At 33.8% G+C, this 26232-nt stretch overlaps 2 protein-coding genes across 3 annotated transcripts in view; one reads left to right on the top strand and one right to left on the bottom strand.

Moving 5' to 3' along the window:
- Positions 1–9783, top strand: part of Schip1 (Schwannomin interacting protein 1) — a 52850-nt gene extending 43067 nt beyond the window's left edge. Inside the window, exons 7-10 of one of the 2 annotated variants that reach the window (XM_075295437.1) lie at positions 798–909; positions 990–1348; positions 8930–9204; positions 9277–9783. In XM_075295437.1, coding sequence (XP_075151552.1) covers positions 798–909; positions 990–1348; positions 8930–9204; positions 9277–9340 — 810 coding nt within the window. In that variant the 3' untranslated portion in view covers positions 9341–9783. Of the gene's footprint in view, positions 1–797; positions 910–971; positions 1349–8929; positions 9205–9276 lie in introns of both variants that reach the window. The other variant, XM_075295436.1, reaches the window with a different exon arrangement.
- Positions 9784–21445: 11662 nt separating this feature from the next.
- Positions 21446–25993, bottom strand: LOC142223095 (uncharacterized). The gene is made up of 6 exons (XM_075292960.1): positions 25908–25993; positions 22667–22751; positions 22062–22163; positions 21837–22006; positions 21618–21771; positions 21446–21562 (listed from the first exon to the last, which is right to left on the bottom strand). Exons 2-6 carry the CDS (start codon positions 22728–22730, stop codon positions 21474–21476), a joined length of 579 nt encoding a protein of 192 aa, XP_075149075.1. The 5' UTR covers positions 22731–22751; positions 25908–25993; the 3' UTR covers positions 21446–21473.
- Positions 25994–26232: the final 239 nt, after the last annotated feature.

Genomic DNA, 26232 nt, shown 5'->3' with positions numbered 1-26232 from the left:
TAGATTACAAGAGGGCTAATAAATTTGGAACATCTGTACGATATTTATGCTTGGCAATGGTATTCAGTCTCTTTTTGAAGTATAAGCACAATCAGGTACTTTACTCCTTGCCCACGATCAGGGTTGAACGAAAGCACCAGGCAGATTGTAGATATGCCTGTGAAGTGAACATGTGGCTGCGTATGTGTTTGTGTGGTGGCCTTTGTGCTGCTGATCGAATAATCAAAAATCTTTACACTCACTACCCACCGAAGGATATAACCATCAGAGTGTTCGTCTGAACCTCAATCAGTGCAGAGCTCTTGGTGGGGTGACATACATACGCAGAATATTACGGACGGCTGGCTATACTGTGGTGGATGAAAGTGGCACTTTTGCATACTAGTACATGAACACAAATAGGCATTTGCCAATAATTCTATTAAAATGTTTGACAAAATTATGTTCGACGTAAAATTTAAATATTTGCCTAAATTAAATAGGACATTTTTGTACAAATACAAATCTTGTGCCCAAAGCGAAGGTGATTGCATTGATGGCATGTTTCCGCGTGTCTACAATCAGAGCAAATTCACCAACATTGAATTGACGATGTTCACAAAGGATGCTACTTATTGTGATCCGGAATTTCTATTCAATGTTGTAGATAAATTTTTGAGAGTAACAGATCCCAGTATTGAGGAAGCCAAACGATATAGTGTAAGGGAGTAATTCAATAATAATTCCATATTGGGTAGAAAGCCACAACAATACATGTTTTATCAAATCATAACTTCTACTTTTCTTGATCTTTGCAGAGACGCAGCGATCGTGAGGAAATTCGACGACGTCTGGCCATGGGTGCTGAAGAAAATTGCAATGAGGATAAATCTCCTTGGAAGTCAGGAACAAAATCAACTTTGCAGAGTGGTGAGTATGGTTTGAGGCATGATTCTTGGCTTGAAGAAATTGACACTTTCCATTTTTCATAGATTTTTCTCGTATTACAGGAATGTCCTCAGACACAGAAAGCCATAGTTCGGATTCGGAGACATGTCCCAAATTATCCAAGTCGAAAACACAATACACCATACACAGCAGTTTTGGAGATTCGCCGGCAGCAGATCCAGCCTATCCCAGTGCAGATAATTCTCAATTACATCCATATCACGGACGACCTTTGTCTATTACATATTCGAATAATGCCCTCAACAATAATCCAGTAAACAAACAGATCCAAGAACAAGTGTCAGCGGTCTATAGTAGTGAAGATTTAGAATGTGATTTCTTTACCAAGCAGGCTAAATTGCAAATTGAAGCAAGAATGGCATTGGCCCAAGCCAAGGAAATGGCCCATATGCAAATGGAGGTAAGTCCATGAAAATTGACATATTTTTCTAAGGGAAAACAAACGGAATTGTTGTAATACAGAATCGCATAGATATACCGGTCATACGCTATATTTATATGCTACACCGTTTAGGAATTCAAAAGTTGATAAATCGAGTCTTCATTGTTTTTTACGTAAAAAGTTTTTAAAATAAAGTCTTAGTCTTACTCCCATTTTTAAATCCTTTTTAGCTTTGTACTCAATAATCGGATTTAAAAATGATTTTATTAATATTGTAGAATTTTTAAAATCTATTAAAACGAAGTTATCCTCACTTCGCTAGAATTTTCTTTTATGTAAAGTTAGAGATTTTTAAGTCGAGTCACCTATTGCAGTGTAATCAGAATTGAAAAGTCAAAATTTTCAAAATAAAGAGTATGCAGGTTGAAAAAATCGATTTTTCGACAATTTTAATTTTTGAACTTTTTTGAAATTTAATTTTTGAAAACTAGATTTTTGACGTTTCTTTATTGAAAAAAACATGAACGGTTCCAAAGATTTTTTTTCTTTGCACTAATTTTTGTGGTATAGATTCCGAGCCAAAGAAGTGGATAATTGAACCGTGTTAACGACAACATAAATTTCCAAATACACACTCGACTTCGACTAGAAATTATGCTATGTTTCAAGTAAAAAACGTATTTGAAATAAAGCATTGAAAAACATCGTCTATATTTAAACGGGTTTTCGCTTTGTAGCCAAGAATGTCAACAAACTTAAAGACCACTGACCCTAGTTCTTTTCATGTAAATTTTTTTATACCCACCACCATAGAATGGTGACGGGGTATAATAAGTTTGTCATTCCGTTTGTAACGCATCGAAATATCGATTTCCGACTATATAAAGTATCTTGATCAGGGAGAAATTCTAAGACGATATAAGCATGTCCGTCTGTCCGTCTGTCTGTCTGTCTGTCTGGCTGTCTGTTGTAATCACGCTACAGCATTCAATAATGGAGCTATCGTCCTGAAATTTGGCACAGAATCGTCTTTTGTCTGCGCGCAGGTCAAGTTCGAAGATGGGCTATATCGGGCCATGTTTTGGTATAGCCCCCATATAAACCGACCTCCCGATTTGGGGTCTTTCGCTTATAGAAACCGTAGTTTTCATCCAATTTGCGCGAAATTAAAAATCTAGAGATATTTTGGGACCTTGAAGAGGTGTGCCAAAAATGGTGAGTGTCGGTCCATGTTTTGGTATAGCCCCCATATAAACCGACCTCCCGATTTGGGGTCTTTCGCTTATAGAAACCGTAGTTTTCATCCAATTTGCGCGAAATTGAAAATCTAGAGGTATTTTGGGACCTTGAAGAGGTGTGCCAAAAATGGTGAGTGTCGGTCCATGGTTTGGTATAGCCCCCATATAAACCGACCTCCCGATTTGGGGTCTTTCGCTTATAAAAACCGTAGTTTTCATCCAATTTGCACGAAATTGAAAATCTAGAGATATTTTGGGACCTTGAAGAGGTGTGCCAAAAATGGTGAGTGTCGGTCCATGTTTTGGTATAGCCCCCATATAAACCGACCTCCCGATTTTACTTCTTGGGCTTATAGAAACCGAAGTTTTTACCCAATTTGCCTGAAATTGGAAATCTAGAGGTATTTTTGGGCCATAAAGAGGTGTGCCGAAAACGGTTAGTATCGGTCGGTATTTTAGTATAGCCCCCATAAGAACGATTTGCCGATTTAACTCCTTAGGTTTCTAGAAACCGTAGTTTTTATCCGATTTGCCTGAAATTGTAAATATTCTCGTATTTAAGGCTCACAAAAACGTGTATCGGATTAAGTTTTTATCGGTCCATTTGGTAATGCCTCCATATAGACCAATTTCACTTCTTGTGAGTAAAGAAGGCGCACTGATCATGAAAATTGCTTGAAACTCAATGTAAAATTTCCAGATTTTATTTTTCGGGTGAAAATCTACAGATTTAAAATTTCAAATCAAGACGTTATTTTATAATTTTCTTGCACACTTACAAGAGATGTTAATGATTCCTCTAAAACTCAAACAAAAATGGTTCTTATAAATCCAGAATCTGATATAGTCCTCATAGGTGAAATCTTTAAATGTATCTTCGGGAAGTGTCCTCAAGTCCTCAAGCCCTCCTGAAATTTCAAAGGAAATCCTAATATTTGGTTCATGGTGGTGGGTATTTAAGATTCGGCCCGGCCGAACTTACTGCTGTATATACTTGTTTCATGTAAAAGTGTCCAGTTTCAAGTCGAATCACTTAACTATAAGGACAAAACGACTTCATTGAAAAGTTTATCGATTTTTAGGCAAAGAAAAAACTCAGAGAAATGCGTCATCTACGCTAAGCTTAATTCCTATTTGTATTTTAAGAATATGAAATTTTTGGCCCCCCGGCAATATTATTTGAGTGTTTCGATTTTTATACCCTCCACCATAGGATGGGGGTATATTAACTTTGTCATTCCGTTTGTAACACAACGAAATATTGCTCTAAGACCCCATAAAGTATATATTCTGGGTCGTGGTGAAACTCTGAGTCGATCTAAGCATGTCCGTCCGTCCGTCTGTTGATATCACGCTAACTTCTGAACGAAACAAGCTATCGACTTGAAACTTGGCACAAGTAGTTGGTATTGATGTAGGTCGGATGGTATTGCAAATGGGCCATATCGGACCACTTTTACGTATAGCCCCCATATAAACCGACGCTCAGAGCCTCTTGGAGGTGCAAGATTCATCCGATCCCGTTGAAATTTGGTACATGGTGTTAGTATATGGTCTCTCACAACCATGCAAAAATTGGTCCAAATCGGTCCATAATTATATATAGCCCCCTAAACAAAAATCTAACAAGTCATCTAAATAAGATTACACGCAAATTAATTTCACACTTAAAATAGAAATAAAAGTGGGTTGTTTAAGGGAGTTTGATTCGTGTTATACGTTATAATAAACATAATAGACCACCATCAAAATCAGACATTTCAGAAAATTCCTGGCTCCAGTAGTCCTTCAGTGGCAATTTGAACCAATTAGTGAAGTGAGTGATAGTTATTGGCCAATATATGTGAATAACTGCCACTCAAAACCTTCCCACGTAAAAGAGTGATAATTATATAGCAGCTGGTATCTAAATTGGAACAAAATTAATTGGATTAGTTTGGTAGGGAATCAACTTCATCCAATCTAAGAGTCCAAGCCAAATTTGAAGAAGGCAGGACGTTTGTTCTGTATTCATATCTACATGGACATACAGACAGACGGACATCCCCAAAAATCTCATAATTCTATTTCTTGAATTGAGAATAAATTCATATTTAATAAGCCCGTTCTGCGATAATTTTTAAACCTTCTACTCCAAAAACTGTCATCTCAAAACCTTTTGGACTAATGATGAAAGGCAATATCAGAAACAACGACCTCAGGCGATATTTTTGTTAATTTTTTGAAATACAAGAACAGGAATCGAAAGAAGAGGAAGTAGAGATATCAAACACCATAAGTACACTTAAAAAAAATGAACCCATTAGAAAGGAAAATTTTGGTTCATTTTAGAAAAATGTACACAGAGAATACATATTGGTTGTGATGACCGAATTTATTGCCAACCTCCTTTTGGCAGTTGCAGCAACTATCTGCTGGCAGTTGTGATACCCGATAAATTCAGTCGACTCAATCGAATTATGGGAAATCTAACCAATACCATATATGGAGTTGGTTGTACTAGACGATGCAATTGATCGTTACTCCCTTCTTATTTGGTTGTATTACCCAACTTTATTAGCACCTTAACCGAATTGAAAATACATTTTTCCTCAAAATATTGTATTTTACATTTTTAAAAGATGGAAAGATACATAAAATCACACTATACCTAAATACAATACATTGATAACAATTTAACAAAAATTGTCACCTTTAAAAGTACCCGCCGCCAGCTTGGATTGTTGAATTGACAGGCAATGGGAGTTAAATCTCTGGGACTCCTAGTACATTAGTACTTATAAATGGAGTCCAAACTGAGCACATAGAATAAAAATGGGCCAACAAGCTTGCCTAAAAACACAACAAAATAAGTTATAAAATTAGTGTGGAGTTTTAAAAAATTAATAAGAATCTACTCTACATGGTCACATCTTGTGGGGTTTCATAAATAAAATAAAGACGTGGAGATGGATTTTTCCATTAGAGGCCCCTTAAAGTCGTTGCATGATTTATACTTTTGCCCTTTAACACAAGAAAATTGTTCCACATCTAACACTTTATATAACTCGATCTCCATTTGATCCCAAAAAATTAAATATGCGCATTGTTTATCCGACTCGTAGCATTGATTATCCTGACCATTGCGCGAGTAGTTCGTGAAAATATACGACAGACAGTCCACCGAGGATTTAAATAAACTTAGAAACGACTGAAAAATATTCAGTTTTCAGTGGTTTTTATATTAAATTAAAAATAAAACACGTTTTCCTTCCACATTGAATAATTGATAATAACAATATTGACATTTAAAAATATTTCCAACGGAATTCGGCTGTAACTATCAATTGTAAGGGCTGAATACTAAATGACGGTTATGAAGGTTTTATAAGGTAGGTTGTGCGTATCGAATTCGATCAAAATTTTTCAAGAGAGAGGCAATTAGTTCAGACAACCATTTGACTTGTATTTCAAACAACAATCTATAATAATAAGCGCCAAAAGGTAGAAGGAATCAAATAATGGTTGTAAATAAAGTAAATAGATTGACACAACTGTGATTTCATTCTAAATGCAGAATTTTCATTACAACAATCGATTTTCATCCAATATCTTCTCTGTGTGTATCTAAACTGTATAACAAACGTCCATTACACGCCGATATAAAAAAATAGGTAAATATTTTTGGACAAATCGAAGAACATTTATTAGACTTAATATTTTTTTTACTTGTAAAAAAATTTCGTATTTTTTTGGCAAAATTTGGAGTTCAAAATTGAAAAAATGTCAACAAACAAAAAAACATATTTTTTGTCTTCAATTGCGAAAATAATTGATCCAATTAATTTTCAATAGAAATGTCTTCATTCACATAAATGATAGTACAAAAAAATAATTGAAAGTCAATTAAAAAAATAATTGATTCTATTAATTTTTGTGATAGAGTTTTATTTCAATTAAAAAATTTATATATATATATATATATATATATATATATATATATATATATATATATATATATATATATATATATATATATATATATATATATATATATATATATATATATATATATATATATATATATATATATATATATATATATATATATATATATATATATATATATATATATATATATATATATATATATATATATATATATATATATATATATATATATATATATATATATATATATATATATATATATATATATATATATATATATTGATATATATATATATATATATATATATATATATATATATATATATATATATATATATATATATATATATATATATATATATATATGGTGGGGGTTCACTTTTTAGTTAATCCGCTAGAACACTAAAGCGAAACTTTTTTTGTTAAATGAACTTAAAAAGGGCTACAAATATAATATTTCTAAAAATTTTTACGAAATTCTAACGCCCATATGTGCATATACACACAAAATAATTTCACGAAAAATTTTCCAATTAAAACTTTAATTGAGTTTTAAAAAATATTCAATTAAAAATTTTATTGATTCAACAAATTTTTTAATTGAAACAAAAATCAATCACAAAAATAATAGTATCAATTAATTTTTTAATTGGATCAATTAACTTTTTAATTGACCTTCAATTAATTTTTTAATTGATACTTTCATTTCTGTGATTGAAGACATTTCAATTAAAAATTAATTGGATCAATTAATTTCGTGATTGAATCAGAAAACTTTTTTTGTGTGTAGCGCTACACTCAAAAAGAGATTTCAACTTTTCCAATTAAAGTCTTAATTGAGTTTTAAAAAATATTCAATTATAGCGTAAACCGGCCCGCTTCGCTACGCCTCCCGAAGCATATTTTCATTAACTTAGTCAACCATATCCTTCGATCTGAAAACAAATTCGAAAATATTTGAACTCTTTTAAAAAGTAGGGTCAGGGAAAGTGTGGCGCAAAAACTGAAGCACTAATTAATCACTCCATGGTTTCCACGCACGTGTCCCATACATTTCAAAAAAATCGAGCTGCTTGCGTTTTCGTTTATATACAGAAATAGGTCGGTTATGCAGATGTAAAACGGACCGGCTTAACAATTTTTTGTTTTTTTATTGTTCTGTATTCAAACAGTTGGACAATCTACTACATTTCCTGTGAATTTCAAGCGTGGTTTGTCAAGGGGAGGTATTCTTCTCCTCAACATACAATCCAATAAATCGGAAAAAGTTAAAGTACTTAAAAATTGACAATATTAATATTTGTTAAAGTGTTGTACACGGAGAACATGCCTTTCCCAAATATATACCGGAAAATGAAGCACCATCTACGTTGCCCGTCAACTTCATGTAAATGTGGTGTGGTGTGCAAAATCGGGCAAAAGGGAACTCCCTCTTTCGATCCTCCCCGACCAGATATCGTAAATTCACGTACCCTATATTCATTTCACAAACAACCCAACTTCACTATTCCCCTTCCCCAACCAGACATCGAAAAATCATTTACCCTGTATACATTTAATCTTCTTCTCCCCATTTCAAGTAAATCGGAGAAGGTTAGATATTGCTCTATTTTTTTTAAAGGGACATCACTTGCAAGAAAATCTAAAAACTATCCTTCAAGTTTTATTGTGTTAGGCAAGGAGAAGGTTCCCGTCCAAATACCCAAAAATCAAGTACGCTATATTGATAAACCATATTGATAAACTTGAGAATTCTTGTTTTTTTAGTTTTAGAGAAGGTCCCGTCTCGATATTGAAAAATGATATAGCGTATATTGTGTAGACGTCCCAGGTACCCTATTTTCACCACATGATTTCCCTCTACGTTTTCCGAGCATTTTTAATGTGAAAAAAAAAATAAAATTATTTTATAACAAAAGCAACTGCCATAAATTCAAATTATAAATTTTTGTATGTAAAAAAAGATTTTCCCGCTTTTCCGTTGAAACTTTTCTTCAATTTTCTTTGCTATAAACCTCACGGAGCCCGATACCTTTCCAACGAATGGAACCGTGGAAATAGGTTCATGCGTTCTGGAGTTATTGCGTCAGGAAGGAAAACCCGACTTATTTTTATATATTAGATTAAAAATTCTTTACAAAATTGATTTGTTAAAATTTTTTACGACTTTCTTATGTCTGTCGTATAAGTTTCCAAAAAAACCTTACTCACATATGATGACATATTTAAAAAACATATCCCGACCATTTTATACAGATTTATTATATAATGCTTGCACTTAAAAATAAAGTGCTAAAAATTTGAGACCCAACACACATATTTGTATACTTTGCCAATTACCATTACCATTATTTTTCTGTAGATCTCTATAGTTAGCAGAGCTGTCCCTTGTATAATCGTCCAATCATTGCATTTTATTTTGTCATTTTAGATTGAACGCCAGAATCAATCAGTTTCACCTATAACGGCCATAATACGAGGATCTCTAGAAAAAATTGGCGTACAGATGACAGCGGATAAGCGTCGTGTTTCACGGCAAATGTTAACTGAAATGAATATAGCCCAATTGCAGGTTCTGGTAAATAGCCTGCACACTCACATTGAAGAATTGAATGAATCACTTGTAAATTATCTCATGGAACGTGATGACTTGCACGATAGTCAAGATACAATGCTAGTCGATATAGAGGAGTTGACACGTTATATGTAAGTCTTATATTTAGTGCTACTGTAATTGTAATTTTCCTATAATTTGTGGTTTTTGTTGTATCATTCCAGAGGTGCAAAAGAACATATCGCCCAACAAGAGCGGATATCATCCTTAACGAAATGTTCAAAGTAAACTAGACTAGACTATGACATAGATAAAGAATGAGTGATGACAGTCGATGCAGGACGAAATTATTACGAATACTTCTTAATTACATTTACATAAATAGATAAAGGCAATGTTTATTAAGTTTATTTATTTAATTAATAATTATATGGAAATTACTCTTATATAACATATAAACACAAACGCTCTTGAAAACATACATATATTAGTTCATACTTGGACACATACATACATACATATATGATTATACACGAAACACACAAATACATACATATACATATATACATACTTATAGACATATTTATGATAATTTAAAATTAGAAAACCAAAATTGAAAAAACTACTATCAAGAAGACATCAAACACAAAGAAAAAATTATTATTAGAGTGTTCTACGATGCATCTCTCTTTAAATAAAATTTAAATGAGTTACATTCAAAATTAAAACAATTATTGTCTGTTCTATATTCCGCTGGTAAGTATTTTTTGCCCTCACTTTATGCTGCACTTATGTTTTTTTTGTACAATTTGGTCTCAATTCCCTTTATGATTACGGATGGGAAAGGTCCTTCAGCAACCCATATCAGTTTGCAGTATTTTTGTAGCTTTTGTCCCTAAATGAGGACGATGTCGTCCTCCAAAAAAAAAAAAACACAATAAAAAATAGCCAACAAATTGTTGAAAACTTTTTATGAAAACAAGTATATACGGCCTTAAATTCATCCCGTTTGTTCTATATGTGGGATATACCAAGACATGGACTGATACACACAACCTTCGGCACCTTATGCGTGCACCTAAAATACCTGTAGATTTACCAATTTCAGACAAATCGGATAAAAATCTGGACCGATATAGCCCATCTTGGGATTGGAAGTGGGCCTGCGTGCAGAACACGAATCTCTGCCGAATTTAAGGACACTAGCGCCATTATTGAAGGCTTTAGCGTGATTATACTAGACAGACTGGCAGCCAGACGGACGGACTTACATGGTTATATCGTCTTAGAATTTCTCCCTGCACCAATTCAAGAATTTGATAAATTGGTGCAAGTAGAGGATGCGGATGAGGAATGTGGTAGTTCCGAAACGCCCGTCCATCCATCCATATTGGAGTCTAAAGGGCTCTTCCCAAATAAATTTGACAAACATAACAGGTTGACTGATAAGTCTCCGGTCTAACATAGAAAAACACATTTTTTTTGTCAAAAAATCGTTTTTATTATTCAACATAGTTCCCTTCAAGAGCGATACAACGATTATAACGACCTTCCAATTTTTTGATACCATTTTGGTAGTACTCCTTCAGTTTTGCCTCAAAATAGGCCTCAGTTTCGGCGATCACCTCTTCATTGCAGCCAAATTTTTTTGAGAACATGAAAAAAGGGAAAACGCGTGTAAATCGGTGAAATCGTTTATTTAAAAAATCAAATTAAATTTCTTTTTCAAGTTCAATTAGTATAAAATTCAGGAAAAATATTCAGTTAGGCTTTTCCTTTTCCAAATCCGAATTGCAGGGCCTCACTCTTGACACCTGCCATCAGATTTTGTACAGCCACCTTGTCCACCTTCTTCGCCGCAGAAAGCCAGTTTGCCTTGAACTGCTGCTCGTCCTTAGCAGTTTTTTGGTCTTATTTAGGTTCCGCTTGACAATAGCCCAGTATTTCTCAATTGGGCGGAGCTCTGGCGTGTTGGGAGGGTTCTTGTCCTTGGGAACCACCTGCACGTTGTTGGCGGCGTACCACTCCATGGCCTTTTTACCGTAATGGCAAGATGCCAAATCCGGCCAAAACAGTACGGAACAACCGTGTTTCTTCAGAAAAGGCAGCAGACGTTTATTCAAACACTCTTTCACGTACATTTCTTGGTTGACAGTCCCGGAAGCTATGAAAATGCTGCTTTTCAAGCCACAGGTACAGGTGGCTTGCCAAACCATATATTTCTTTGCGAACTTTGACAGTTTTATGTGCTTGAAAATATCTGCTACCTTTCCCCTTCCTTTTGCCGTATAAAACTCCTGTCCCGGAAGCTGCTTGTAGTCGGCTTTGGCGTAGGTTTCGTCGTCCATTACCACGCAGTCAAACTTCGTCAGCATCGTCGCGTACAGCCTCCGGGATCGCGCTTTGACCGTCGTATTTTGTTTATCATCGCGATTTGGAGTCACTACCTTCTTCCGGCTCGTTTTTTGGCTCGATGCACGGTTGTAGACGATACACCCAGCTTATTTGCGGCATCTCGGAGAGAGAGGTTAGGGTTTCGCTTAAAACTACCGGCAACTCTCTTTGTCGTCTCAGCGGCTTCCGGTTTTCGATTTCCCCCCGATCCAGACTTCGTGGCTGTCGACAAACGTTCCACAAACACTTTAATTACATTTGTAACGGTTGATTTGGCAACTTTTAGCGATTTTGCCAGCTTTGCGTGCGAGTAGCTCGGATTTTCGCGATGCGCGAGCAAAATTTTGATACGCTGCTCTTCTTGCTTGGACGGCATTTTGACAACTGAAGAGTGAATTCCAAAATCAAAATAGGAGCAACATTCTACACACACACCTTCAAAATGAGGCGTGTTCAGGTTTTTTAAATGCAAAATTGAAAGAAATACGTCAAGTTTATATTGACCAAATTTTGACCCTTTACGGTGGATGGGGAAGCAATTCGAAGCTCAATTCATGCATTTTTGCCATCGTTCTCAATGACTTGTGGCACGGTGCGTTGTCTTGGTGGAACACTTTTTTCTTCTTCATATGGGACCGTTTTGCCGCGATTTCGACCTTCAAACGCTCCAATAACGCCATATAATAGTCACTGTTGATGGTTTTTCCCTTCTCAAGATAATCGATAAATTATTCCATACGCATCCCAAAAAAACAGAGGTCATTACTTTGCCAGCGGACTTTTGAGTCTTTCCACGCTTCGAAGACGGTTCACCGGTCGCTGTCCACTCAGCCGACTGTCGATTGGACTCAGGAGTGTAGTGATGGAGCCATGTTTCATCCATTGTCACATTTCGACGGAAAAACTCTGGTGTATTACGAGTTAACAGCTGCAAACACCCCTCAGAATCATCAACACGTTGTTGTTTTTGGTCAAATGTGAGCTCGCGCTGCACCCATTTTGCACACATCTTCCGCATATCCAAATATTGATGAATGATATGACCAAACGTTCCTTTGATATCTTTAAGGCCTCTGCTATCTCGATCAACTTCATTTTACGGTCATTCAAAATCATTTTGTGGATTTTTTGATGTTTTCGTCGGTAACCACCTCTTTCGGGCGTCCACTGCGTTCACCGTCCTCCGTGCTCATTTCACCATGCTTGAATTGTGCATACCAATCAATTATTGTTGATTTCCCTGGGGCAGAGTCCGGATACTCATTATCAAGCCAAGTTTTTGCTACCACCGTATTTTTTCCCTTCAGAAAACAGTATTTTATCAAAACACGAAATTCCTTTTTTTCCATTTTTTTCACAATAACAAAAGTTGCTTCACAAAAGACGCTCTATCTCAAAAACTAATTGACTTACAGACGTCAAATTTTGACACGAATCATTTGAAGGTTGGTACTATATAAAAATAATATGCATTTAGCCAGGGCTGTGGAGTCGGAGCCGGAGTCGTAGAAAATTTGCTCGACTCCGGCCAAACAAAATTTGAAAAATACTTCATATCATTGTAACTAAAGAAATATTTCGAGAAATTAGATTCCATTAGGGTTTTTAATTGAACAACGTAAAACGAAGTACTGGATTTCAGGCCATTCAAAGTGTATTTATATGGGTGAAATGTCACGGTGATATCAAAAGCAGGTTTTACTAGAATATGGGCTGAATTGATCAATTGTATTGCCCATTTTTAACATATTAAAATATCGATTTTTGACCCTATATATATTCTTGATAAATGTACAATTTTAAGGCAATATAGCGGTAGAACCTAATGTTCTGAATTTTTGCAGGCATGTCGAGTTCGAAGATGTGTCATACCGGACAATTTTGTGATATAGCACCTACATATAAACCCATCTTTGATTTTTTTAAAGAAATTATTCCCAGTCAAAAATGTTAATTAGATTTGTCAGAAATTTTAGGTTATTTGAGATCCATAAATAAATGCGGAAATTTCCCGTAGGCCCAGATTTTGTATATGGAGATAATAACTTGAGAAATCTCCATATACCCGATGTCCTTGGAAGCTGTAATTTTAAATTAAAGCTCTGCCAACGTGCCATCTGAGCCGGCCACTCGAAATTCCTTACATTAAATTAATGGCCTCTAATGACCATAACTGATAGACATTAATAAATCGACGTTTCACCATTTTACTTATATACAAACAATATTCGTAACTATCCAGCTATTCCTGTCATCTGTTGTATGGTAGTGGTTATTTAAAATTCCGTTCGTCATAATTTATGGCAGTTTATGTTTATTGTATATATGTATCCGATACATTACATTTTTTAACATCTAAACTTACTATATGATAAGCCCAACATTTTGATTTTGTGTATTTTTCTTTTTTATACAGATTTATTTTTTATAAAATGCCTATATAGATTAATACCGGGATTTTACTTCTTAAACTTCTGGAAGCCTAATTATTTTTTTTTGAAATTTTGTGTTTTTATAAATGCATATTCTGGAGATTGTTGTTATCTACCCATATTTTGATGTGGTCTCTATATAGTCTTGTGTCGTATTTTAATTTATTGGCCTGAAATTAAAATGCAGAGTTCTTTACATCGCTAAAATGCTGAGATTTATCGTCGAGTCGTATCAAAAATTAAAATTAGATTTCTTTTGAACATATAAAGACATGTCAAAATAAAAAACTTATATCAGTCCATTTTTGGAACACTACACCTTAAAATTTTCAATTGGAATACTGTTAAAATGAGATTTAGGTACACCACCTGGAGCCGGAGTCGAGGCTAAGAATAAATGCTGGAGCCGGAGTCGAGCAAAATTGACTCGACTTCACAGTCCTGCATTTAACAATAGCGACGCCATCTATGTGTCAGACCGGGGACTTATCAGCCAACCTGTTACTATTTATATATAAAGTAATAAATCTCTTAATTTGCAAAACCTTATCAAAAGAACTACATTTTTATTGTTTTTTGTCTGTCTGTTTTTGCAACATTACATTGTTCAAATGTAAAATTTCTCTTAAATCATCCAAAAAGCTAATTTTCAAAGACATACAAAAGAAATTCATAGGATAGCGAAAAATATACATGGAGGATTGCTGGATGTGATTAAGCAGCCATATTTGTGGAACAAATTCAAACTTTTTTCATTCCATCCCAGCAAAAAATTTGGAAGATCTTCCAAAGCACTTCCACACACGCAGAGAAGAAACATGATTGTCACTATAATATGACAGGAGCTATTTTTGCGGCACCATGTAACAAATTCACCTGCAACTATGTTGGCTCAGTGAACATGGTTCTAAGAAAAATAAAATTGTCCTCATCTAAAATGTTATTATATTGACAAAAAGAATTTTGTTTCCATTAAAAGACAATGGTCACTATCTAAAATGTTATGGTATTCGTCAAAAATGTTTCTCTTCCAGTTAAAAGAACATGGTCACAAATTAAAATGTTTTGATCTTTATGAAAAACCCTTTTTCGTCGTCGAAAAAAGGACGCCACAAAATTAACTTTATTTATTTATAAACTAATTCATAGTTTATTTGTATTTACTATGTCGCGCAAGCAAACATCACATATTTTTACACACTCTATTTTGGTTCAATTTCAACATTAAGTAATCATTCCAAATTTACTTCGTGCCCATCAAATGTACCAATGCAGACATCATGTAACTGCAAATAAAAATAAATTACACCATATATCAAAATGCAGAACAAAAAACAGGTGCATTTTTTCAATTACACTTTCCTTTTTATACCCACCACCATAAAATGGTGACGGGGGTATAATAAGTTTGTCATTCCGTTTGTAACACATCGAAATATCGATTTCCGACTATATAAAGTATATATATTCTTGATCAGGGAGAAATTCTAAGACGATATAAGCATGTCCGTCTGTCTGTCTGTCTGTCTGTCTGTTGTAATCACGCTACAGCCTTCAATAATGGCGCTATCGTCCCGAAATTTGGCACAGATTAGTTTTTTGTTTGCAGGCAGGTCAAGTTCGAAGATGGGCTATATCGGTCCAAGTTTTGATATAGTCCCCATATAAACCGACCTCCCGATTTGGGGTCTTGGGCCTATAAAAATCGTAGTTTTTACCAGATTTGCCTCAAATTGGAAATCTAGAGGTATTTTGGGACCATAAAGAGTTGTGTCGAAAATGGTCCGTATCGGTCCATGTTTTAGTATAGCCCCCATATAGACCGATCTCCCGATTTTACTTCTTAGGCGTCTAGAAACAGTATTTTCTATCCGATTTGTCTGAAATTGAAAATCTAGAGGTATTTTAGGACCATAAAGAGGTGTGTCGAAAATGGTCCGCATAGATCCATGTTTTGATATAGCCCCCATATAAACCAACCTCCCGATTTGGAGTCTTGGGCCTAAAAAACCCGTAGTTTTTATCCAATTTGCCTGAAATTGAAAATATAGAGGTATTTGAGGACCATAAAAAGGTGTGCCGAAAATGGTTCTCATCGGTCCATGATTTGATACAGCGACTATATAGACCGATCTTCCGATTTCGCTTCTTGGGCGTCTAGAAACTATATTTACCATCCGATTTGCCTGAAATTGGAAATCTAGAGGTATTGTGGGACTATAAAGAGGTGTGTCGAAAATGGTCCATATCGGTCCATGTTTTGGTATAGCCCCCATATAGACCGATCTCCCGATTTTGCTTCTTATGCGTCTAGAAACAGTATTTTCTATCCGATTTGTATGAAATTGAAAATCTAAAGGTATTTTGGGACCATAAAGAGGTGTGTCGAAAATGGTCCGCATAGGTCCATGTTTTGATATAGCCCCCATATAAACCAACCTCCCGATTTGGAGTCTTGGGCCTACAAAACCCGTAGTTTTTATCCAATTTGCCTGAAATTGAAAATATAGACCGATATCCCGATTTTGCTTTTAGGGCTTCTAGAAACTATATTTACCATCCGATTTGCCTGAAATTGGAAATCTAGAGGTATTTAAGGCCATAAAAAGGTGTGCCGAAAATGGTGCTCATCGGTCCATGTTTTGATATAGCCCCCATAGAGACTGATCTTGGGATTCTAGAAACTATATTTTCTATCCGATTTTTCTGAAATTGAAAATGTAGAGTTCTTTTGGGACCATAAAAAGGTGTGCCGAAAATGGTGCCCATCGGTCCATTTTTTGGTTTAGCCCCCATATAGACCGATCTCCCATTTTGCTTCTTGGGCTTCTAGAAACTATATTTAACATCCGCTTTGCCTGAAATTCTTGAGCTACAATAAACTGTATTTATTACATGATTTGATTGAAATTCGAAATCTAGAGGGATTTTTAGACCACAAATAAGAGTGCCGAAATTGAGGTATATCGGTCCATTTTTTGGTATAACCCCTATATAGACTGATCTCTCGATTTTTACTTCTTGGGCGTCTAGAGACTATATTTTCTGGCCGATTTATTTGAAATTGAAAATCTGGAGGTATTTTAAGATCAGAAATATGTGAGTAGCAAATGGAGCCTATCGGTCCATGTTTTGGTATAGCCCCCATATACACCGATCTCCCGGCTTTATTTCTTGGGCTTCTAGAATCCTTAGTTTTTATCCGATTTGCTGGAAATTAGTAATTTATAATAAAATTTTAGACAAACGAAATGTCTTTTTCTTATAAAGTGTTTTCGTTTATTCAACGATTGTCTCTAAAATTTGTGTCAAAAGAAAAATTTGCTTTCTCAAAAAGGAAAACACCTCTTTCAGGGTATAGCAGGCGCACTGATCATGAAAATTGCTTCAAACTGAAAGTAAAAGTTCCAGATTTTACTCATCGTATTTAAATAAATGCGGAAAAATCTACAGATTTAAGATTTTAAGTCAAGGCGTAATTTCAACATATACACCATTTGTTTATATTTTCTCTAAAACTCAAACAAAATTGGTTCTCATAAATCCAGAATCTTATCTGGCCTTCACAGGTAGAATCTTTAAAGTTTGTCTTCGGGAGCTGGCTCGTTTGGGAGAAGATTTGTCATCAAACCCCCTACAATTCTATATATTATCAAGTAACCCACTACGACGAAGAGTTTTCATAGTAAACTATTATACTTGATTCATGGTGGTGGGTATTTAAAATTCGGCCCGGCCGAATTTACTACTTTATATACTTGTTTTTATTGCATTTTTTTTTTGATGTTAAAAAAATAATACCACATTCAAAACTTTATTTCTTTAATTATTTCTATGTTCGGTTCCAAATATTTTGTACACTAATGATTTTGGTATTGATTCCGAGTCAAATTTGAATTTATTCGTTTTTTTCAGCTTTTTCTTCATGAGCTATCACAGTGCTTTAAAAACGTGCTAACGACAACTTAAATTTCCAAATTCCGACTCGACTTTAAGTAGAAATTATTCTGTGTATACGTTTTCAAAATAAAATGAAAAACCTCTTCTATTTTTGAACGCTATTTTGGTTTGTGGTCAACATACAAAAACTCCACAAATTTAAAGACTATTTAATTAATTTTAAGAATTTTGTAGAATTGACCCTAGCCTTCTTTCATGAAAAGATACCCATTTTTAAGTTGAATCACTTAACTATAAGGACAAAACAATTTTATCGGCTTATGGACAAGGAAAACAGTTTATATAAGAGAAATTCACATATGCTATTATAACCAAAATTCGCGTCCGTATTATAATAACATAAAAAGGATAAACGAGCCAAATGCTATTATTCCTAATAATTTACTGACAGTTTATATAAGCAGTTTGTATGGTAATAGTAGATTTAAAGTTTACGATAACGAGGAAAAAACTTTACAAGAAGGTGTATTTGCTGCAAAAATGCCCGCATAATGGCTGGAATAATTATTAAGGCTTCAATTGAGCTTTGAAATATGTGGAAAACCTTATTCTGGCAGCAAGACTTAGACAAAAAACGAAGTTTTATCCATATTTCTATAGGAACATGTCGAAAATAAAAAAAGCCAAAAATAGCTAAAAGGGTCATGAAAAAAAGCCAGAAAAAAAGCTAAAAGCTAAATACATTTTTTCCCCGCTAAACGTCTTCAAAAAAAGCCAAATCTAGCGGGAAAAAAGCTAAATTGGCAACGCTGATTACTGAGGTGGGATAATCCACTGATGAATAACTTTTTGGTGTTTAGTCGAAACTGGATTTGAACCCACGACCCCCTTTGTGCAAGGCGGGCATGCTAACCATTGCCCCACGAGAACAGAGTAAGAATTAATAGCGAATTTTTTAAAATATAATAGCGATATTTTTAAATATTTGAGGTCAAACATTCCAGACAAGCGCTAGAATTAATTAAGAAAAAAAATTGTAAAAATTATTTATTTGGTAAAATATGATCAAATTTTTTAATTCACATCCAAAATACTGAATTCGGATCGCACCGTAAGAAGCGATGCGAATTCAGTGCAACGGCTGTTGAAATGGTGGACATCCGTCCTATGACAAGCCCATGTTATTGCTTCTGTGCACTACTTCACCCAGAAAAAAATTCCTTCGAAACTAAAGGACAAAATGCTCAAAAATTTAGTTTAGCCATTTAATTTCCATTAAGTTAAATTTTTGTGTGAAATAATAAAATTTACAATGAATTCATAAAAATGAACAAAACCCGAACTAAAACCGTGTTTCCTCAACTTTAGTAAAATTTCTTATAAAATGATACACACACCCTTTATTATAGAAAGCTTATCATACATACGAATAAAGCTTAGCGTAGAAAAATATTTTAGTTCACTCGTACTAAGAAGTATTCAATCCTTTCAAAACTTAAGGAAACACAGTTGTTCGTAGAGGTCTGCACAATTCCATTTGTAAATGCAGAGTACACGTGTACTTGCTACATGAGTATATCTATTTGAGAGAGTCGCAAAACTATTGGTACACATTTTGATGAACACCAAAAGCCACGAGTAACTTCTCGTTGCTACTCTGATGTCTTCACTAGCAACAAACACATATTCCTCTTTCTCTCTTATTGAAGTGTACTCAGAGTGATCACGTCGAGTATGTTGCGAGAACAAAACTTCATAGAGTACTCCATGTACCACGTGCAGTTTCAGAAATACAAAAAACAGTTACTCTCCATAATATATGTTTTCGGTTTGTGATAAAGAACGGCAAACGTTAAGGTAAGTTGTGACATACATAAATATATGAAATATGTAATATACATACATATCTATGATTAATAATAATGGAAAGTTTTGCTTCGCACATAACTGAGAAATACTTGTGGTACCACGTGAAGTGAAGTGAATCCATGTTGTAATTTTTCTCAAGTACTTACATTTTTATTGTTCCTTTTTTTCGTAACACATATTGTTTCGGATAAGTACTTGGTGATATTTGACAAGCAAGTTTTCTCTTCACTTCACTACTTGCGCTCTGAGAGAAAGACAGTGTATGTACTATATTCGACAGCGAATTGCATACATGTAGTGAAAAGTTATTCGATGCAGACCTCTAGTTGTTAGAATATAGGAAATGTTCCTATCAGAGAACTGCAACCGGTGGCTTTTTTTCTATTGCAATCTTACCCACAAAATTTCGGTGGCAGTGAATAAGACACCAATTACCATGCGATCTTTTACATTGATACAAATGCAAGAATAAAAACACCATTAGTATATAACAAAGTTCATATGCAGTGTTTTGCAATCTTAAACAAATCGACATCGTAAGAACCAAAAACAATGGAAGATGAAGACGGGAAAATGGGCGACGTCATACCAAAAGTTGCATTTACGGTGTTCGATACATACACGTTCGTTCATTTTTAATTTGCAATATTTTTTGTTAAAAACTCACAAATGATGTTAAATTTTGTGTAAATAATAATGAGAAACTTTTGACCGATTGTTCTACGTCATTCCCTGATATAAATTTCTTTTTATTCTTAGTTTAATTTGTGGAACAAAAAATCATAAACGACACGTTTGCATCGAACGCCGTCAATGGTTTGATACCCTCTGCTGCCATTTTCCTATCTTCATCTTCCATTGTTTTTGGTAAGAACGCTCGGTAAACAAAAAAGTGTGATTGCACTCAACAACAACAATTACCAGCAGTTGGCATTAGCTCAAGAGAATTGAGAGAGTACCAAATAAGAGAATACCAAACTGCTGAGATATGGGTAACCAATTTGTATGATTGCTTTACTACTGTGTTTTCGAGAGACCAACACTCATACTAACAAACACCGACAGTCGTCGCGCTTGTTCAAGTAACTAGTTATTGACTATCAAATTCACCTATCACCAATAAGTACAACTAATTACCCCCAAATCTACTCGACATGTATTTAACTGGTGAATTTAACATGAGGTTGTCATTGGAGGGAACCAATTTGATATCCTCAGCATTACCTATCACTAGTCAAATAAGTAGCTTACATCCGAGAGTGAAATGAAGGACATTTTTAAACATTGAAATAACTGGATACACAAGAAGGGTTACATAAGTAACACGTCGAAACTATGTACATAACTAAGAAATCGTCTGTAGTGTAATAATTAGACAAAAAATATGTACCCTAGTAAATAGTTTCTAAAGATCCCTGGTTTCCAGTAAAAGCCGTTTTATTTATTACAATAAATTTCATATATTCAGTGTATTAAAAAATAAATTAAAATATAAATCGCTCAAAAACCTAAAGTAATTCATAAAAAGTAAAAAAGAAATATTATATATTCATTTTTTAAATGAAGGAGAGGAACAAAAAAATTAGAGTTACTTTTAGCAACAGTCCATAAAAAATAATTAATATTTTATATATTCATTGTTTAAAACATTTACGAGTACAAACAAAACCAAAAAATTGTAAGTAACTTTCAGCATCAATTAAAAGTAAATTTTAGCAACAATTCATTAGAACATAGAAAACAAAACATAAAAATTAAAAGTAAATTTTAGAAATAATTTCTAATTTTCATTAGACTCGTTCTTTTTGGTGTTAGCCACACTTTTATTATTGAATTGTCTTTTTTTGACGCTGCAGTGCCTTTCGATGGCGATCTTCGGGTGGCCGGCAGTTATTGGTAAGTCCGGAAATGGCTTCTGAAATTTGCAAGAGATTAGTTATAAAATGCAAGTAATAATTTGAATATCTTACCTAATAGAACGCCATAAAAGTTTTCCATGCTTTTCAAACTTTTCTTTCCATGTACGCCTTCGATATTGAAGGCCATCGTCACGTCATCTCCTATTATATAACGAAGATTTTTAAGGACCCTCGCAGGTTGAAGTATGGCTGAAATGGCTGCAACCTAAAAGTAAATTAAAACCCGTGTTAATAATTTAATTAATTTGTCTTTCAGTGTAACATTCTTACATAGGCAGCTTTGTTATTTTCGTTGATTTCTTCATTAACTTTGATCACCGATTCAACGTTTTTTATAGGAAATAGTTGTTGAATGGAAACGTCATTATTGTGCTGCTTCACAAGTTTGTTTGTCACGGCTTTGTTCTCCGCAAGGGTCTCTACGATGACACGAAGTTGACCTGAAATCATATTATAGGATTAATAAATAAAAGTAATTTATATAAAAAGTATTACCTTGAATAACATTCAGCTGTGTTTGCATGTTATGTGTCGATTCCGTTAATTGGCCGATCTTCTTTAATAATATATTTGTCTGTATTTCAGGTGGTATTTGGTCTACAAAAGTTTAGTAAAGAAACGTATTGTAAGAAAATTCGAATTATCTTTAAATCTTTAAATTGGACTTTTAATGCCGTAACGATTTAAACATAAATCTAAAGGTATTTATAGCGAAAGATGAATTTCACAAAATTTTACACTGAAAAAAGTGGGTTATCATAAACTAAAAGTAATAGTACGAAACGCTTCATTGTTTAACAAAAAGTTCTTTATAATAATGAAAAATTTCGTTATATTAACGAATTTGTTAGGTTGGCTCAATTTCATTGATTCAACGAAGCTTTTTCTTACAGTGTAACCAACAATAGATAAAAACTACAGCGATGAGTTAATTTTTCCAATTGAGCTGAAAACTTGAAAAAACGATTAACTAAAACATAGATAAAATTGTATCGCAAAAGTTTACTTTGATATTTATATTAAAATGAAAGTGTATGCTTCTACAATCTTTAAAAGTCGAAAAATCATTTTTTAATTTCAGTATAATTCTGCTGACTTACTTTCCATGTTGTTTACTATTGAAACTCGTTTTATTTTATTAACTGGGCTGCTGGAATCGGTCATGTTTCGTATGCTTTAGAGATTCTATTTTTAAATGAAATAAAAACAGAAAAAAAGAAATAAAATTAATATTTATTGGTAACCATGTAGAATTGGTATTAAATAGTAACAAAGAATTATCCATTGGAATGCCAATTGCTTTGCATTCTATGTCGGACAATGGAAAACTCTCGTATACATCGGAAGGCTCCAAATCTGCTAACATTACACCTAAAGAAATGGAATCGAAGGGTCAGTATAAAAACTTTTTATATTTTTCATTTTTTTACCTGTAACTATACCAACGCCAACATGAGAAAAATTTGTTATTCACAAAGGCGTGCAATTTTTAATGTAGCATATATTATTGGGACTTTTTAATGATAAAACGCTGTCCTTAAATGTATATATTTTCTTCACAATATCTAGTCCATCGATATTTGTATGGAAAACGAACTTCTGTTCTATAACAGTTCTATGTATTTGTTCTAAAATTTTATATGGTCTCTTGATGATTTTTTTAAATGTTGCAGATAATTTTCAAAAGGGTAACAGGAGTTGTGGGACGGATTCCCGATATGTGTAACTGTATCTTTTAAATGCAGCAAGCCATGGACGTTATACGATATGCTACACTCTCATAAAAAATCGCTTCTGTAACATATACTCCCAAACATATTTTGCTTCAAGCATATACATTTTTGGGTATTGCCCAAACATTTATATGTTTGATCTCTTCCAATATATAATATGTTTGAAAGCATATTGGTCTAAACAATATATGTTTGGGTAGTCTAAGTTCCAAACATTTTGTATTTTTGCATCCAAATTCAATAATGTTGTCTTCCAAAAAACAATATGTTATTATGTGACCATATAATATATTTGGAAGCATTTTGCACCCAAAAATATTATATGCTTAAAAAAAATTCTCCCAAACAATATTGTGCTCAAAATTTTATTTATTTATTTATTTATTTACAATCATAATGAATTATGAAAATAAACTGGTAACATAGGTGCTAACAACATAGGTTTTCGACCTGAATGCTCAAAATTTTGTTTCTGCCTAATTGTATATTCCCCCACATCTTTCTCACTTCCACGACATTTTTTAGTTCTTAGCACCTTTTTCTGTAATACAAACATTGTAGAAGAAATTATTCAATTTTTTTTATTTTAATTTTGCCTTTTGCCTGACGGGGATTCGAACAGCGGACCACACAGTTTGTAAGGATCAAAGAAGTAGCTGATCAATTGCACAAGGAAAAATAAAATGTTAATTTTGTAATAACAAGCAACAACCACCAACTTAATTCAATATCGCTCCCTGTTAAATAGCGCTCCAAGCTACTAAACACATATATGTTTATAGGCTATTTCTAAATTAATATATTATATTTACAAACATATTACATATTATATTTACAAACATTTTATGTCCCAAACCTAATATGTTCTAACATATTAACATATATGTCCCAAACATGTTATGCTAGTTTATGAACATTATATGCTTGCACTCAAAAATATTGTGTTTAAAAATTTGTGTTCCAAACATATAATGTTTAGAGCCAAACATATGAAAAACAGTCTTTTTCATCCGTGTATTTGGCCCAAATATAATGGCAAAATTTTGCACAAAAATATTAAGAAATTAGATTTGAATTGTTTTGGCATTAGCATTCTACAAGCACAATGCAACTGTAAAAATAAATAGTAAATGTCATCATTCACTTCTCCTTTTAATGAAAATATGCCAGTGAATAGAAGAAATTGGCGCAGTTCCGTGGCTTTCCAATTTAAGAGCTCATCAAGAGAACGAGGCTTACGTACTAATTCCTTAGTGATTGAACTACGTACATGCAAAAGTTTATTCGAAATATTTTTTGTGTTTATTTCAGAAATCATTTTCTTTTTGTTAACCTCAATAAAAACTTTCGCATTACACCCAGGTCAATCAAGTTCATGCAGTCTAGGGATACTTGTGTAACCATTTTAATATTCAAGTCTTCTAAAGGAGAGTTTTTGTTGATGTAATGAGCACTATGATGGTTAGGGTATTTTCTAAGTTTACAATCTTCATCGGTTATCAAGACTCCAGATTGAGTACCATAAGAAAAAACACCATCAATTTTGTTTGGCAACCTGTGTACACTTAGAACACCCGTGCCGCGAGGCATGAGATGGAGTCCCACTTATAAAAGCTCTTGCTGGAGCATCGCATAGTACTCCCCTTATTTCTATAGAAAATATTTCTCCTTCTATGGTAATACCTGTTTCTATGTAGGGAAGTCATCTCCTCAACTACCTTACCTAACAATTCTTCACAAGTAGAAGGTTTAGTACTACCTAAAAATATACCTATTGGAAACACCGGCGAGCTTCTAAGTGCATGCAGTCTAGGGGTACTTGTGTAACCATTTTTATATTGAGGTCTTCTAAAGGAGAGTTTTTGTTGATGTAATGAGCACTATGATGGTTAGGGTATTTTCTAAGTTTACAATCTTCATCGGTTATCAAGTCTCCAGATTGAGTACCATAAGTTACAACACCATCAATTTTTTTGGCAACATGTATACACTTAGAACACCCGTGCCGCGAGGTATGAGATGGAGTCCCACTTATAAAAGCTCTTGCTGGAGCATCGCATAGTACTCCCCTTATTTCTATAGAAAATATTTCTCCTTCTATGGTAATACCTGTTTCTATGTAGGGAAGTCATCTCCTCAACTACCTTACCTAAAAATTCTTCACAAGTAGACGGTTTAGTACTACCGAAAAATATACCTATTGGAAACGCCGGCGAGCTTCTAATATTGACAGCTTTGACCAAAATTGGCCAAAGCTGCGTTTAAATAAGACCCTCCCCCAATGCTATGAATTGATGGCCGTTTTAGAGACTTGAATTTATAAAAGGAATTTACCACTAAATTTTCACCACGCAAAATATTGATCAAGTCACTCGCACAATTTCTCGAAACTCTATGCCTAATACTACAAGCTTGTAGTTTGGCACCCAGCGACATGTCCGTAGAAGGAAAAGTTTATTGATGGTTTTCATGCCCTTCAACCACATTTTCTACGGAAATATTTTCTTTAACCGTTTCATACACGCTGCTATTTTCACATTGTTCTTTAATATTCTCAAACTTTTCTAAATAATCTTCTTTTTCTTTCTTTATTAATCTTTTCAATTACCTTTTACAAATTTTTTCTTACATTTTGTAAATATAGCACTTAAAAATGTCTTTACACTTTAAATTTACTTTAAACAAAACTCCGCGATCACTTTGCTCCGTCAACACTCGAACCAAACTGACGCCAAAAATGAAAACACAGAAACGAAAACAAAAATCTAAAAAAATTTTTACCGTTAGTCCGTTGATGCATACACAAAATATAAAAGCAATTGCTCAAATTATTTTTGTATACGCTTATAATGCGAATAATATGCAATTGGATATTTTACAGATAACTTAGAGACAGTCAAAAGAAGGCATCATAATTTATTAAACGACTTCTT

This window comes from Haematobia irritans, chromosome 2, assembly GCF_050003625.1.
Source record: "Haematobia irritans isolate KBUSLIRL chromosome 2, ASM5000362v1, whole genome shotgun sequence".
Lineage (NCBI taxonomy): Eukaryota > Metazoa > Arthropoda > Insecta > Diptera > Muscidae > Haematobia > Haematobia irritans.
This window is presented reverse-complemented; position numbering and strand designations above follow the sequence as displayed.